The sequence below is a fragment of the Manis javanica genome, chromosome 2 (assembly GCF_040802235.1).
Source record: "Manis javanica isolate MJ-LG chromosome 2, MJ_LKY, whole genome shotgun sequence".
In the NCBI taxonomy this organism is placed as follows: Eukaryota; Metazoa; Chordata; class Mammalia; order Pholidota; family Manidae; genus Manis; species Manis javanica.
The window spans coordinates 97,744,941-97,762,055 of NC_133157.1; the positions used below are offsets into that span (position 1 = coordinate 97,744,941).

Here is a 17,115-nt window from a genome sequence, read left to right on the forward strand (position 1 = left end):
GATGGACTAAGGCCAGGTGAGATATTCTGGAAATATTGCAATTTTACCCAAAGTTTACAGTTTTCAGTGGATGGAGGAGTGGGAGAAAGATCGATTGATTGAGCGCATATGTTAAAAATAGGCACATTCATTCAAATATCCTTACACCAAAACTAATGTCAGATGATTTTTTTTAAGATTTAAATCCTGTCAGTCAAAATCAAAATCAATAGGCTTTGACATCCTATACATATATCAAGTGGGATGTTATTCTCCATCCTGGCAGATACTTCACTGTCAAGTTTTCCTTAGAACAATTAAAAGTGTCCATTGGTTTCATAAGTGTGTTGAAAAAAGGTTCAGCTTTCTTATTGTTTCTGGCATGAAAGGACATTCCTCCCCTGGGCCATGTTGTGTCTTGGACCGGGAGGATGTTCACCAGCTCTGGACGAACACCCAGAGGGCTGTTCCCCCTCCTGATGAAGGTGAGCAGGCAGATCGGGATGCACAGGAGCTCCTTCTACTGCACTGTGTCTGCCTGTGTATCAGTTAAGGGCAGCAAAGCTTTCAGAGTCGTGCTCTACCTTGGACAGCACCTGGATGGAAAGCAGAGTGACAGAGAAGAGGCAGAGAAGTGCCTGGGCCCAGGCTGGGGAGATGCCCCACTCGGGTTCTCATCTGCCTGCCAGAAGGTGAAGACAGGGCGACTTCACAGCACCACTCTGGACAGGATGCGTGAACCTGGGCTAGAAAGCAGGAGATGTCTCCATCTCCCCGCTGCAATGGCCAGGTGCTCCCACTTCTCAGGGAGGACAGCGCTCAGCAAGCATCCAGGACCAACCAAGCAGCCAGAGGCCACCCCACAGCCAGTGCACCCAAACCCATGTGCGAGAATAATCTAAGACACCCCCCAGACACGCAGCTGTTCATTAGCCATGCTTTCTGTTCTTGTCATTTCTCCTATTACACTGTGAAGTACAAAGTGTGTCTCACAATGCAATCAGCATTAATTTTATTAAACGGGTTTGGAGGAGTTAAACTAGCATCTCCCTCTTGATGGCAGGCATAACATGTCTCTTTTATCCAAGCAGAAAACCAACAAAAAACAAAGAACTTCATAATAATTCATCAGGAAACATTAAGACCCTAATGAGCATCATTCACTTAAGAGACCAGGGTTCACATTAGGGATGAACTGTGGAAAAGGATAAGGCAACAGGACTGCATTGCAGAATCACCAGTGACCTGGCACTCTCCAATTTACCATTTTAGCTTCCAGACTAAATTTGAAGGCCAAGTGTTTTGTTGTGCTTTTTTCAGCAGAAAGCTTATCTAAATTAAATCTACACTGCAAGTATATCAGCATTCTCCACGAGGCCCATTTTGTCCCATGCCTGTTGGCCTCTCTGTTGATGTTCTCCAGGAACATAGTTGAGTAATAAGATTTCACACCAGCCAAAGTGGGCCTGCACCTTAGTGGTCCAAGTTTACATTCAGGCAGAACGGTGTTCCCCGTGCCACCCAGCATTTCATCTTCATACCCACTCAGACTTTCTGGTTCTCAAGTGGGGAGCACTGCCAGATGCAGGGGGCTGCAGCTGGCTGGCTGAACAGCGCCCTGCCAACCAGCTCCCAGGAGTTAGGGAGCATTCCTCTGACCTTGTGAGGTCTCTGCTCCTTGAGTTTTGGGTGGCTGCACTGTGGGGCCTGCTTCCTAGCTCTCTGCAGGCCATGGCCAGCTTGTCACTGGCTAAGGACATCAGCTCACTCTGGTCCTCATCAGGAAGCTCCATCTGCCGCAACACAGCAGGCTTCCCACTGGGGCTGTTGGCACCTTCCCCTGCAGGCTCCCCCTCTTCCTCCCCAGCCCTCAGCCCTGGCCTCCTGCCCGGGCCCCCAGCATAGCCAGGGGCAGCCCTCCCAGCATGGCCCTCCTGCCCAGCGGGGCCTGGCCTCCTGCTCATCCTCCCCTGCAGGCTATAGATGAGGTCAGCCATGCTGAGCAGAAAGGAGAGCACACTGACCACCCAGATGAACAGCATCATAATGGACTTCTCAGTGGGCCGAGACACATAACAGTCTACCACGCTGGTGCATGGGGAATGCATGCAGGAGAATCTCGTTGGGACCAAGAATCCAAACAGCAGGTAATGCAAGGCACCAAAAGCTGCCTCCGTCAGAGTCCGAAGAAAGAGGTGGACAATGTAGCCAGAGGAGAAATCTGGCATGGTCAGGTGACAGCCCTCCCCATAGGGTGGTGGGCAGCATCTAGCCCCAGAAGTCAGGTCAGAGGGGTAGTGGCCGCCGGGACCACCATCTGGCTTGCAGGCTGCACGCATGGCGAGTTCAGCTCCTTTGTGCAGCACATAGACACTGAAAACAGCCGAAGGGAGCAGAACAGACACACTCTGGATCAGCCAGAAGCGCAGGGGAGACACAGGGGAGAAGAAGTCATAGCAAACGTTGGTGCATCCAGGCTGCAGAGTGTTGCATACAAACCTCTCCTGCTCGTCCTGGTAGATGGGGGATCCTGCCAAGATGATCACTGCCATCCTCAGCAGGATCGTGAAGGCGAGCCAGAGCTTCCCTGGGATAGAGGGGTGCAGCATCACTACCCTGCAGACACATTGCCTCCTAACAACAGCTGTTGAATATTTATAGATCAAAGAATATCATTATGTGATAACAACATTGGCTCAAACGTTTAAGACCAGCTCAACTATGTTTAAATGCTATGAAATTATTGAGAAGTCACTAAACATGTGCTTTAGTCCCAGAACAGTATCAGCCAGTTTGTTCACTTGACAAATACTTACAGGGTAACCTCACCTACAATGCATCCAACAATGTGCTGACTACTTGTTTATAACATGCTTTGAAATGAACAGAGTTTGAAGAAGCGTTAGAGACTAAAAATGTTTAATCTGACTCCACTAGTTCAGACTTTTGATAATATCTCCTAGACTGAAAGTTCTAGAAAGTTGAGTTGAACAAATTAATCATGTCAATAAGATCTTAAGAGCTTAAAGGATGTTAGCACATTCCTGTAACTGTGTACAACAAATACAAGCTACTCGTTTCTGTCAGTCTTCTTTTTTATGATGTAAGTCCCCAGATGTTTATTTAATGTTGCTTCATGATCCTTGAAATCAAATTTCTTCAACAACATTCAGTTCTTCCAATTGTTCAATAATTCAGAATTCCTTCTCCTCTATTTCAGTGATTATGAATTCATGATTCACCTTTCTTCAACTTATCATGATTAATGAGACCAACTTAGGAAATCACAAGTGTCCATTGGTTTCATAAGTGTGTTGAAAAAAGGTTCAAGTCCTATTTTCATGTCATGAGTTAATGATTTTAGAATATGTTTAAGCTTCAGTTAAAATCATTTGTAAACACCTTGTTTTGTGAGGAGATACAGAAAACATTACCTGATAGCAGAAAAACAAGACTCTACTATAAATGAAGGCAGTTAAACTCAAAGAATACCATCATTATGTGATAACATCAACTCAAACATTTAACACCAACTTGATTTGTTTCAATGCTATGAAAATAAGAAAAATAACAACCAGTTCATCAGTGTATTTTATTCCTTTTCCTAGGACACCCATACTGCTCTGAAAATTCGACTTGTCTTCGTCAAACTCAGAAACACTTATTCCTTTCTTTGTTAAAAAAAAACTGAACTAAATTGCAATTTGGTTTAAAGTACACAAGAGAAATCACTAATCTTTACAAATTAAGACTCAAGGAAAAGATAGGCAAGAAGGAAGTGTAATTGGAACATTAACTTCTCTTTAACTTTTCCTGTATTGTTCCTTTTCCTGATCAAGTAGCCAGAGAAGAGTTACAGAAGAAAGAAATCCTTCACTTGCTTCTGTCTTCAGGTTCAGCTCTCAAATGTCAATGAGAAGAGGCCGGGGAGAGAAACATTCACACCTGAGACTTCCTTGAATGATAGCAGAACACGGAGCAACTCGGAGAAAGCATGAGCCCCCAGCTCCCTTTCCCCCAGCAATAAGCTGGCCAGGCAGAGCGATGGAAACAAAGAGAACAAGAACTTTGGGGGTGCTTCCTGTACTCACCCACAATGGTCATGCTGTGGTTTAAGGTCATGATGAGGAGTCCCAGCAGGTCCAGACGTTCCATACTTCCAGAATGTTGCAGACTCAAGCTGCTGGTGACGTCTGAAGCCTGGGTTCCCCAAGGAGGTGGAAAATACTTTTGTTTTCTGCAGGAATAAATGTACCTTAGTTACAGAAGACTGAAAGGTAAGAGCTAGAAATAAGAAAGAAAAGATTCCAGCCCAGGAGTAAGAGGTCAATTTTTCTACTCCAAGTGGAGATGAGCCCAAGCTGTCTGCCTCCGAGGCAACAGTTCCTGACAACTGCAGTAACCAGATGACAACAGAAGTCATCACTCATCATGGGCTATTCTTACCCTCCTGGGACATTCCAGGCCCATGGCAGCACTCACATGTCTACTAGGAGAGCCAGATGCTTCAGGATATATAGAAGCAACATTTACTCCAAGGAAGGTAAGCTCTGTTAAACAGTCAAGTAAACTTCTCTATTAAGAAAGCATTTCCTCCTTGAAAACATTTCCACAACCACCTCACTTGTCCAAGAGGGTCTAAAATGTTCATGTTTGGTTCTCTATGAAACTTCTCTCTGTAGCGCCCCCCATAACCCTGGCATGCCCTCGCTCTGAATTCTTACACATTATGCAAACATAAATCTGCATCTCGGATGCACTTCCCAACTTTAGGCTGTGACTGTTGTTCTTTAACTGTTCCCTGTCCGGTTAGTGCCCAGAGCTCTTCATTCAGATGCAAAAGGTGCAAAGCCTTGGGCAGCCTAACAGTCACGAGGGAAGTCACTGAATCTCTCCAATTCTTGTCTCGCAATAGACAGAACCATGCTTTTGCACTCAGAATTTGTAGGAGGCAGACATGAAATGACAGCATGGAGGGCAGCTAGCATGTCATGGGCATTAACAACTCAAATCAGCAGAATTTCAATCCCTAACTGGCTCAAGGAACCTTCAGAGATTGCATCTTCTTTTTATTTCTCCCAGCCCTATCCAGCCAAGGGTTGCTCCCATTGAATCAGCTTAATAAATGTCCCTTAAATGTGTAATAAAGTATCCCCGCCTGGGCCTGCTGACTTCAGTCACAGATGTATCAAAACTGTCTTGTGGCTGTCACCTTTGTATCTAGGAAGAACACACCCTGCAAGGCTGGGGAGCCATCATCAGCATAGAAATTGTGAACTTTAAAAGGAATGATTTCAATTTTCTGTGGAAGCTATTCTTTACATTTCTATCTTTTCTTCATTTCTGATCTTTTCTTGACTTTAGTAATATCCCTAAAAAAATTTCCAGGAGTGCAACAAAGCCACTTTCATCTTTATTCACATGACACATTTCCAACCACAGAAAACATTTTGACCCCCTTCAAAGGAACAGTAGTTTTTGCTATATTTTAGTCAAATGCTTCAACATGAGCAATAAAATTTTATACTGTAGTTAAGTCAAAATATTCAAGTAGCCCTATGGTTCATGTATAAGATAAAGGAAAATATCTTTGCTTCCTAATAGAGTACTCTTGATACCAGCCCAAAAACTGAAATACCAGGGAAGCATTTTCTGAATTTTGCCATGCAATATAAATATTCTGAATGTGGAGTAAATAAGATTTTGTGACCTTGAGAAAATCACTAAAGCTTTTCATGCCTTAGTTTTCTCACCAGTTAAGTAGCAAAAAGAATGTGCCCTCTGCCTACATAGTGGTTGTGATATACAAATGAGATCAGAGACATGAAAACTATTTAAAAACATAAAGAATTACATGGGCTGGTGACAGGAGCATCTCAGGGTCTGCTCCTCTGTGTTCCCACCCCTGGTCTTTCCCTTTGACCCCACAGCCCCTTCCAAACAGCAATGCTGTCTGTTTGCTCCCAAAAAATCCTTATCACTTTGCTCTTCCTCCTCCAAGTCTACCCTATTCCCATTCTTTGTCTTTTTTCTTCTTCTTTTCCCCCTCTTTCTCCTGCTAGGAGGCATTTTTGCTTTCCCTGGAAATCCTAACCCCAGTGGTTGTCAGAAGCAAGATGGGGACAGGAGAGGAGGAGAATATGGCTGGAGCATTAAACACATGGGTCTCTGTAAAGTTACCCCAGCATTGATGGGGAAGTTTCCATTTGTGCATCTATGGAGCAGAGACAATATTTGGGACAGTGCTGTGCTGAGCCCAATGGGAAAGAAACCCAGTAGGAGTCAGGGACATGCACACAGCTAAATCACACAAGACGCCAGCCTGGGACTCAATCACAAAATGATCTCTGCAAAAGGAAACAAGAACAACAGAGCCACATGCCAGTCAGACTCGGCTTGCCTCCAGCTTAGTGACATTGGCAGATTCTTTAGGCCTCAGTTTTACCACTTGTAAATTGGAAATAATGATACTTCATTTGGAGGGTTATTGAGAATTAAGGTTAAGTTAAATGAGGTTTGAGCACACTATTTGGCCTATAAGAGGTTCTTGATAAATGATTACTTTAGTGGATTCTCATTATTCATGGCAGCTACATTCTATAAAGTTGCCACAAACAGTGGATTAGAGAATCCGAGAGGCTCCCAAGGAAATACAGAATGAAGTTCCAATGAGTCGCTGGTCATATTTTTGTCCACCAGTTTTATGTGTGTTTCTGTTTAAAGATGCCTAGCTTAACACATATATTTTTATATATATTTAATGTAGTTGGTTCATTATCATGGGACCCATGGCCAGCAGCATTGTGACTCACACCTGAGCAAACCTCATCAAACATGTGGATTTTCTCTGTAAGGCCCACCACAGCCTTGTATTAAGGAACACTCCCGAATTTCAGCACTATGCTTGGGGTAGATGTGGGTGGAGAGATTGCAAACAGTAAGATCACCAACAAAAAGCGCAAAAATTTGAAAAACGTGACACTAAATAGACCAAAAAAAAAAACAAACAAACTCCTTTACAGTATAAAAACTGAAGCAAGAAGGCAAAGCACCACCTTGTTCCGCTCCCCCAGGAACATCTGTATCCGATGACTCAAATTTTCAGGGCTCTGTAGATGACCACAAATACCTGTAAAAGTTTGAGCATCAATTTGGGGGTTACTAATAAAGTGTAGCAATTAAGTGTATCACAAATATCCATGAATAATGAGAATTGACTAGTAATACAGATCTACTAAACAGAAAACAAGCTGAGGCTTGACAAAGGATTGATTCAGGAGGGGTGTGTCCCCAGGAGCCCCAGGAAGAGGGACGGGGGCCCAGACCTACCCACTCATGCTCGTACTCCAATCAGAACACTTCCACTTCTGTCTGTACTACTTCTCATGCTTCGGGCAAGACTCCCCCTGAATAAAGGAGTGTGTGCATCTAAAAAGAAATGTCAGAAAACATCTGACTTATGTGAATTATTGTTTAATTATGGGAAGTGGTGTGATGTCAAGGTTCCAACACATGCTCTGGATTCTGACAACCTGGATTAAAATTCCAGTTCCTTGACTGTGTGACTTCAAGGAAGTTCCTTTCCTCAGGTTCCTCATTGTAATATCACAGTATCTAGCCCCAATTCTAGAATGCCTGTGAAGAATAAACAAGAAAATCCCTAAACACACAGAACAGTGCCCAGCCAATGATGTGTACTCAACTACTAGTTCTCATTTTTATTGCCTGCCAAGAATAAGATATCAGTGAAGACAGGTCTTGCAGTGGCCTTTCCTCCACAGGACGGGTGCTCCAGAGCCCGGATCAGCCCAGCAGGAGGAAGGTATTTTTTTCTCCCAGGCTCGAAGTGACAAATAACCCCAGGGAAATAGAATTTAGCTTCTGGAGGGCTAGGAAATTATAACATCTGTTGTGATTTGCTATGTGTGTGTGTTTAAGGAATAGCTTAATTATTTAACTAGAGAAATAAATATTTCCCTTGTTCTCAGGATTTAAACAACTTTTTCAAGACTGTAGATAGGAAACACAACTGACTAATTATATGGACAGTCACATCTCATCTGCATATATAAATCTAGCAACAAAATTGATTGTAACTGATCAGTTGACCCTGGAATAACATGAGTTTGATGTGTGGTCCACTTATACTCAGCTTATTTTCAATAAATACTGCACTATAAATGTATTATCTCTTTTTATAATTTTCTTACTATTTTCTTTTTCTAGCTTACTTTATGGTAACAGTACAGTATATAATATATATAACATACAAAATACTGTTAATTGACTTATGTGATCAGTAGGGCTTCTGATCAACAGTAGGCTTTTAGTAGTTGAATTTTGGAGGAGTCAGATTTTACACATAGATTTTCAACTACGTGGTGTTCAGCATTCAAGGGCAAACTATACTTTTCTGACAACAGTTTACCACAGACATAACCCAGGATTTATTTCGGAGTAATCTAGGTGAACCATCTCTGTGCACACTCTTTTCCACATTCTCCCACAACAGATTTACAGTGTAAAATTAACCTAGGTAATAGGAGACCCAGAGAACTGGCACAAGGTGGAAATTTTCTTCTGCTGAGCCATTTCCTATTCTGTGGTCCCAAAGCAGTCATTCCTGGACTGTATTTTCAACTCCAGTTTAAATCAACTTCACAGCTTCCCAGAACAGAGACAAATGCTTCTCTCCATGAAGAGAGCATCAGCGGCATCCCTGCGGTTGGTTTGTGCATCAGTTGGGCAGAGAGGTGTGACTTCTTTGCCAAATGAGGAAAAGAATTTCCAGGCGCTGCTCTTGCCTCAGGTAAACTTAGCTAAGACCTTTTGCAAGATATTAGGCAACACAAATCCATGTTGTTGACCGTAACAAAATAATGTGTCCTACCCCAGTCCGGAGGGCATGTTAACCAAAGGAGACCTTGCTAAGATCTTGAAACAATGCCCTGCCGGATGCAAACACATCAGATGAAGGATGCAGATCAATAAACATCTTACTTCTGAAGCTGTTCTTCTATCCACTAAATCACATTATCTACAAGGCAGTAGATTATCTACGTAGGTCCCAATGGGAAATGCAAAGACCCCACAAAATCCATTTTCCACAGACAACATCTCATGCAAATTTTAGCCCACCTTCGTAATCTCACAAGTGAAATTGAAGATGTGACCAAGACCATTTGCCTCAGCACAGAATTTAAATGAGATTTGGTGTCCCTAACCTGACCAGAGAATTTCTGATGCATAACACTTAAAAAGTACCAAAAAATTTTCAGCTGTCCAGAATGTTAAAGAAATCCAGCTTTCTGCATAGCACATGCCTTTTAATTATTTGAAATTGTATTGTTTTTAACTTTTTCGTGGGAATCTTTCTATGGCAATGTTTCATTTCTGTTGAAAATGAAGCAGATGAGTGGGACAGACTGTACAGATGAGAAGTAACCAACCGTCACTTAGAATCAGGTTTGCTTTTTGAAGAAAGTGAACGTGTCCATCTTACACTTGCTGTTCACAGGTCTTGGGTAGTATCTCAGAACACCCTTCCTGAGTGCTATGGTCTGAATGTTTGTGTCCCCCTAATATTCATATGTTGAAATCTTATCCCCCAAGATGATAATATTAGGAGATGGGACCTTCGGGAGGAGATTTATGAAATTAGTGCCCTTTTAAAAGAGGCCAAGAAAGCTCCTTGCCCTTCCGCCCTGTTAAGTTACAGCAACAGCCTTCTCTGACCAGAAGCTTTCCCTAAACAAGACATGGAATCTGTCAGCACCTTAACCTTGGACTTCCAGTCTCCCAAACCATGAAAAATAAATGTCTGTTGTTTATAAGCCACCTGGTTGACAGTATTATTTATAGTAGTCCAAATAGATTAAGACACTGTAATATCAGTTGAAATAAAATCCAACAGATTTTTCTCCCACTTCAGGCACAAAGGAGTCATCCCTACTCATTACTGTTGTCATCAATGCACTTCGACTTACTGATGTCTTTCAAATTATTATTGATAGTGTAATTAACACATTTCAGTCAATGACTATCTACTGAGCCCCGTTCTTTGTCTCAGGCACTGTTCTGGCCTCTGGGAAAATGGCAGAGGATGAAACAGGAACATTCCTGCCCTTGTTGAGCTTATATTCTAGTGGAAAAGACTGATAATAAACAAGACAAATATTGTCAGAAAAATTATTAATTAGATGGTGATAAGTACTAAGAAGAATAAAGCAGAGAAGGAAAAATGGATGCCAAGGTTTTGGGGGCCAGGGACAGCCCCTCTAAAAAAGGTACATGTGAACAAACTCTGAAGCAGGTGAAGGAGGGAGCCACATAGATATCCTGAGCCACAAGCTCTTTCTGGTTAATTAATATTATCTTTTCAAATTCACCTGGACCCAAAACTACAGCCACATTTTGAGAGTTACTAGATGCACCTGTATTCATACAACTGTATTACCTGGTGCGACCTCTCAGCAGCATGTGCAAGCAGTGCAGGCAGAGCAGGGACCAGGAACCTAGTGGCACTATCCCCGAGGGCCACACCATGTCCACCACAGCATCCAGCCAGGGTCACTGCATTTGCCACAAATACACCTACTCCTTTCACTGGTGGGATTTTTTTTTGTAAATTTTAAGGTAGAGTCAAATCAATTAAAAATTATTCACAAAAGTTGGTAGTCAAGGAAGTAATAAGGAGGAAAATGGCACAGACTTCAAGATTACAAGGACCAAATTCAGTCCTGGTTCCTGCTATTTACCAGTGTTTGTCCTTGAGCAAATACTAACCTATCTGACCTTGTTGTCTTATCTTCAAAATGCAGGTGATAATACCTACTTTGTGGAGTTAAGGAGTCATTCCTTCCAAGTTAGTAAGCACCAACTAAGAGCTCTGCCACATCTTAGGAATGCAATCAAAAAGAGCTCACGGGATGGACAATGACTGTAATGGGGTATGTGGGGGGGACTTGGTGATGGGGGGAATCCAGTAAACATAATGTTGCTCATGTAATTGCAGATTAATGATATCAAAATAAAAAAAATTTTTTTAAAGAGCTCACGAGTTCCTGCCTTTGGCAAAAAGATAATTTTAAAATGCAATAAAGGAGCAGTTATAGTAAAGTGTGAGGGTGCAGCACAGGAAAAGTTTGGGTGCTGCCTTGTGGGAACACAGGAAAGAGTCTCCTGGCAGGTGCATCAGGGAAGACCTCCTGGAAGAAGCAGCCTCTCAGCTAAGATCTGAAGGCAAGTTATGATGCAAGCACCAAATTCCTCCCCAACTGGAAAAGGTAGTAGAAAATGGGAAAATAAAAGTCACACATTACTGTCCAGAGGTAAAGTTCTCATCAGTGTCATGCAGTTGAGCCATACATGGGAGTCACCAAGCAAGACCCCAAGAGTCTTTAGCCTCAATACGAAGTTCATTAGATGTAAGCTAGTTAACTCTGTGCTCAGTCTAGAAGGGAAAGAACAAGATTAAAATTGCATATTAAACACAGAACATGCTTCAGGATTTCCTTTTTAAAGTGCTCCAGAATCAGTAAGATGTAAATCATATTTAATTGAAGGAGAGCGTGCAGAGAGGCATCATGGGGGAGGACAGGACACTGTGAGGCCGGCTCCACCCTGGTCATCACCTGGGCATCTCTCGCCTCGACCCACAGCTCTGAGCAGGCCTCATGCTGTCCTGTGCTCGCTCTCTGGGTGAATGACAGCAGGGGCCACTTTACCCAAGGCAAAGTCCCAGCACTCAACTTGCTTTAAACACTGTTTTGGCCTCTGAGACCTGCCCCAGCTGTTTCCTCCACCAGGCTTCTTAAGTCCAGGTCCTCTGTTAATTAAGCTTGACTTTTACATTTGTTTTTCCCAATAAAGGTACATGACAAAAAAGGAGAGTGATGGTTGTTTGAATTTTTTCCCTCCCTGGATAACAGAGGCAGTTTCAGGGGCCCTGCCTCAGAATACCTCTATCTCTTGTCTAATAGTAAATGCTAAGTGCTTGAGGGCCTTTGGCTGAATGATGGTGACAATGAAAACACCTCTGGGAGAGGCAACCCGCAAAATCTCACTACCACATGAGTTTATGACCACCTCCCAGGACCGTGGTGAGGGAAGGGAGGCAGTGGAGTGTCATAAATACTTTGGCATTTTACCCAGTACCAACCATCTGACATCTAACAAGTTCAGGTTTATTATTCTTCATATTTTCCTCTTATCCACTTCTATGTTTTAGGCAATAGCAGAGAGAAGAAATACAGAGAGATAGAAAGAATGAGAAGGAGGAAGGGAGGGGGTGGGGGGAGGAGACACTGGCAGCCGAGACTGTTCCATGAGTTTGGTGTTGGCCAAAAGAGTCATGTCAAGAGGAACACATCAGTCCCTGTCCTCCTCTGAAATATTAGACGGGACAATGAAGGAATTTAATCTATTTTAAAACTCACAGCTGTTAAATGCTAACCCTCCAAACATTCATGACAGACAATTAGCTTGTTGTTACAAATGAAGGATATACTCAGAAGCCCCAGACAGTGGTGTCTCCAGGAACCAGCAGCAGTCCATTCACCCCTGAGCCAATCCAGCTGCAGTCCATTCACCCCTGAGCCTATGTTCTCCCCTGCACACAAGCAAACTGAGAGACAGGGGATCTCCTCAGGCAGTCTTTTCAATTCAAGGTTTCTCTAAAGGAAAAACCTGAAAGGAAGGTAGAGAACATCCCATTTCCTTTGCTGTGACAGAATTGGTACAGCCAAGACCCCACAGAAATGAGCCAGGCAGTCACCCAGTTCTAATTCCACGTGAGAGCAAAGGAACACCAAAGCAGGAACATGAAGTGTGAGGAAGATGGACAAGGGCTTAACTGGGAGTGGTTGGCTGCTGGAGCAGAGTGGGGGCTGGTGGCCTCAGCCGTGAGGGACTACTTTCACATCTGAGTGTGACCTCCTTGGCACAGGTGACAGCTCTGAAACAGTCACACCCTGTGTTCTTCACCTAAACTGACTGGCCTGCCCCATGAACGTGCATTTCCTTATTTCCTGGCTCAAGGTCAGCCAGCTTGTATGTGGTAGTACAGGAACTTGAACCCAGGGCCTGACTTCCAAGGCCTTCACCCTAGTCCCCATGAGCCTGTCCTAACTTCAGTGTAAAAGAGTACAAATTCTGTAAGGGAGCTACCAGAGGACCTGAAAACATTGCTTGGTTTGGCTTGTGTTTTTTAATTCTCTGAAGAAGGTAGTGGAGAGTTGAATATATCTAAAGTACTTCTGAAGGTAACATTGAGTGCTTCTGAAAAACAGTGAGGGCTTCAATCAGCAATATATATTGACTATCTATTCCATGCTAGACCCTATGCCAGCTTAGGAGCAGAGATAACTAAAATGCAGTTCTCCCCATCGAGGAGAGGGAGGCAGACAAGCACATTTCTGACAGTAAGATTATTGACTGACTTTCTAGATCCCAGAGATATAAGACATGGTCATGTCCTAGTCGCAAATGAGAAGGCTTATAATAGAGGTATGGAGGTAGCCACAGCGAGAGAACTAATATTTGTAGTGTCTGTGTGTGTGTGTGTGTATACAACCATGAGTGAGGTATATAACAAAGAAAATAAAGCTTCGTCTGCCTAAAACCACACAGATTGTAGGCAGCAAGGCTGGGACTCAATCCCAATTTATTTGACTCCAAAGTCCATAATCTTTCTGTGTTGCACAGAGATGGGAACAACTGGGAAACCTGGAGAAAGCGTCCTGGAGAAGCTCTCAATCTCAGGCAAGCCTACAGGAGACATATCTTTTAGACAGCTGCTTCTCCTCTTTGGAACCAGCTATGATCTATAAAAGGCTTGTTGGTAAGCTGCTTTAATCTTCTTTGGAAAGAAGAGGCATAAATAAATTCAATCGCTTATTCAAAGGCAACAAAGAGCCCTTCCCGTTAGCTGAGTTTGGATTTATGGAAAAGCTCTTTTGGGAGTAATCCATTCTAATCCCAACACTACCTCCAGGCAGTTTCCTTGGGAAATATGGCTGAATTTTAGAAGATTAAACTGTGTGTATAAAAAGGATATTTGAGAATGATTTTCCCAAGGAGTGGCCCCATCCTCATCTTAAATGGGGCTTTACTGGTTTAATTAATCATAATGAGTTTGAATCACCCTGAGAACTAACCTTTTTTTTTTTTAAAGAGTGTATTCCTAATATGAGTGTACTAATGGCTCTCTGCTGTTTCAAGGATGGGTGGAAAGCAGGGCAGGGGACTTGCAGCAATTCATCACAAGTCTTACTAGGACCCCAATGCAGGTCTCTGGTCTTATGTAATGTTAATAATGCTCCTCAATGTTCCCAGTGCTGTGGGTTCTAGCCACAGGTAGGAGATGCTCGTGTAGCTGTGTAGGCACAGCTTGAATATCTGTTACTACTTGGCTACTATGACATTTCTAAGGCCAAACACTAATACTTCAAGATGGAAAATAGCCAACAAGAGCTTAATGATTTATTTAACTCAAAAATGGAAAGGCAGAAGTTTAGGGAAAAATATGTGACACATGTTTTAATCTTTTAATCCCTGTGTGTGCATGTGTTCTGTATTTCAACCCTATTGTGAGCTTCTTGAGGTCAAAGCCAAATCTGTTAAACTGTTTTCCTGTCACTCCAATAATGCCCTAGGTTAGTTAACTTACTCAATAAATCTATGGCAATAGAGATGAATTTGCAAATAGCTGTGTAGTATTTTTCTTTTTAATATAAAAAAGCAGCTATAGATGTTATTTCCCGACTGACTGGTTTCATATAATTTGATGTTCTTTCATCAGGTGCATATGTTTTAAGATTTTTATGTCTTCTTGTTGATCCTTTTATTATTATGAAATATCACTCTTCATTTCCAATAATATTCCTTGTCCTGAAGTATATTTTTCTCATTTTAATATATCCATTTACCTTATCATATTTGTTGTCTTTTAAATTATTGAGAATACTTAGAATAACTGGCCTTAAAGTCCTTCTCTGCTATTCCATCATGTGCATCATTCTGCATCTATTGATATTGACTGATTTTTTCTTCATTATGGGTCACATTATCCTGCTTCTTCACATCTCTAGTTATTTTTATTGAATGCTGGACATTGTGTATGTGTCGTGCTGTTGAATGAGTTTTATCTTCCTTCAAAAAGTGTTGAATTTTGATTTGACAGGAAGTTAAGTGGTTTGTGTGTTAGCTTGGTCTTTCTGAGGCTTATTTTGAGCTTTGTGGGTATGGATCTAGCTTATATTACATTTCTGGAGTCTTTACTGAATTTCTCAGGTGTTTTATAAGGTATTTTTACTCTACCTGCCTGGAATTTAAATGTTTCCCCACCCTATGTGAGACCTAGAAAGTGTTCAGTTAAAGCTTCCTTGAAGTGTTCATTTCCTGACCATATGGAGTTTCACTCTTTTCCTGTGCAGCTTAGTATTCAGCCAAGACTTGAAGGAATTCTTATGTACATTTCAGGAGTTCTGTATCACTCCCTCCTCTCTGGTATCTTGCCGTACACTCCCAGCTGTGTCAGTCTCTCCAGACTCTTATCTCTATCTTCTCTACTTAGTGAGACTTCCATGCTCTGCTTCGGTTTCCCCTGGGTGCTGCCCAAAAATTGCCTCCAAATAAAAAGCTAAAACAAAAGGTTCACTTCATTTGTTTCCCTTGTCAGGGATCACATGGTCCATTGTTGCCTATTTTCAATATTTGAAAACATTTGCTTCATGTATTTTCACCCAGTTTTTTAGTTATTTGCAGTGGAAGGTCTAGTCCAGTATCATTTATTGTCATGACCATGGGCAAAAACCCTACTTAATGATCTGTGTCAATTTCCCTTTACCCTGTGGACATAGAGAAAGCATGAGTTTTCCTCCCATTAATCTTTCATCTATTTTTGCTATGTTAAGATGTGTATTTGCTGCCAGGACTCTGCAAGCAACTTGATCAGACCTATTCTAACCAGGCCATGGAAATGGTAAGCAGACCTGGGTAATCACATGTAGAGCAGCTGAGTACCCTTAGGAAAGAAAGAGAAAGGAACATCTAAAGGATGGAAAAAGAGGAGAGGAAAAGCAGAGGAAAAAGAAAGGGAGAGAAAAATCCCAAAAGCAGAACAAAGAAAAAAAATAACAAGAATTTCCATGAATTAAGTTTTTTAAGAGAGTAAGAACACTTCTGTCTTCAGGCCAGTGGCTCACCAGGAGTTCTGTGAGCATTAGAAAAGAGAATCAAAATAGTTCTACTTTTGTTCATTGAATTTTCTCCCTTTTGTATATTTATGATAAGAAATCATTACAAGAAGACAGTGAGAAGTGATAGTCATAGTGAAAAGATTTTAACCTAAGAATTAAAAAATGAATTTATCAAATGAAAACAATAGATTTTGGCATAGGAGTGAAGATAGGTACTGAGTGCTGGAGACATCACTGAGCTAAGCCCATTTCTAAATAAGTATTCTAGGTGTGCCAAATAACATAACTAATGCATTAAAGCTCCTCACAGCTTCTGCAGCAAAATGCCTCACTATATGTAGTTTATATTAGTAAATAATCTATTCTAAAGGGAAAAAGGTGTTGAGTTCTTACCTCTTACTTATATTTCTAATTTCTTATCTGTATTTCAGACTTAGCTCTTTAGAAACAAAACCCATACTGTGCCACAGTAGCAAGAGTTATCGAAACTGACAGTGTTTTTTTCTGACAAAAGACAGATGGCTGGAGATTACATTTGCTTTTGTTGTAAAGTTTGTTGTTTTGTTTTTTGGTTGAGGGGAAAAAGATGTCCTAACTCAATAAAAAGCTTCAGCAATGTACTGAAGAGGCTAGGAGTTCTGGGGAACTTTCCAGGGCTGTTTTTCTACCATTTCTCAGGGACAACTAAAATATAAAACTATCTGTTTCTTGTTTCTCCCTTTTTTGTTGTTGTTGTTTTTTTGTTTTTTTGTTAGGTTGGAACACTGAGGCAAACCAGGAGCTGAAAGTGTGAAAAGATGTCTCAATGTACAGCCATTTCAACATGGTCGTTGGGAGCAATATAAGTAAGAACAGATAGTATGTGCATGAGCTTCTGACATTAGCTATGTGGATGCTTTCTCTACTTGGAGCTGAGAGGAGAAAAGCATTCTTCTAA

At 41.8% G+C, this 17,115-nt stretch overlaps 1 protein-coding gene across 1 annotated transcript; it reads right to left on the minus strand.

The window, feature by feature from the left end:
- Positions 1-731: 731 nt before the first annotated feature.
- GJD4 (gap junction protein delta 4) lies at positions 732-4,565 on the minus strand. Its single transcript, XM_073228929.1, has 3 exons — positions 4,071-4,565; positions 2,294-2,566; positions 732-2,206 (listed from the first exon to the last, which is right to left on the minus strand). Exons 1-3 carry the CDS (start codon positions 4,132-4,134, stop codon positions 1,515-1,517), a joined length of 1,029 nt encoding a protein of 342 aa, XP_073085030.1. The 5' UTR covers positions 4,135-4,565; the 3' UTR covers positions 732-1,514.
- Between the last annotated feature and the right edge of the window lie 12,550 nt (positions 4,566-17,115).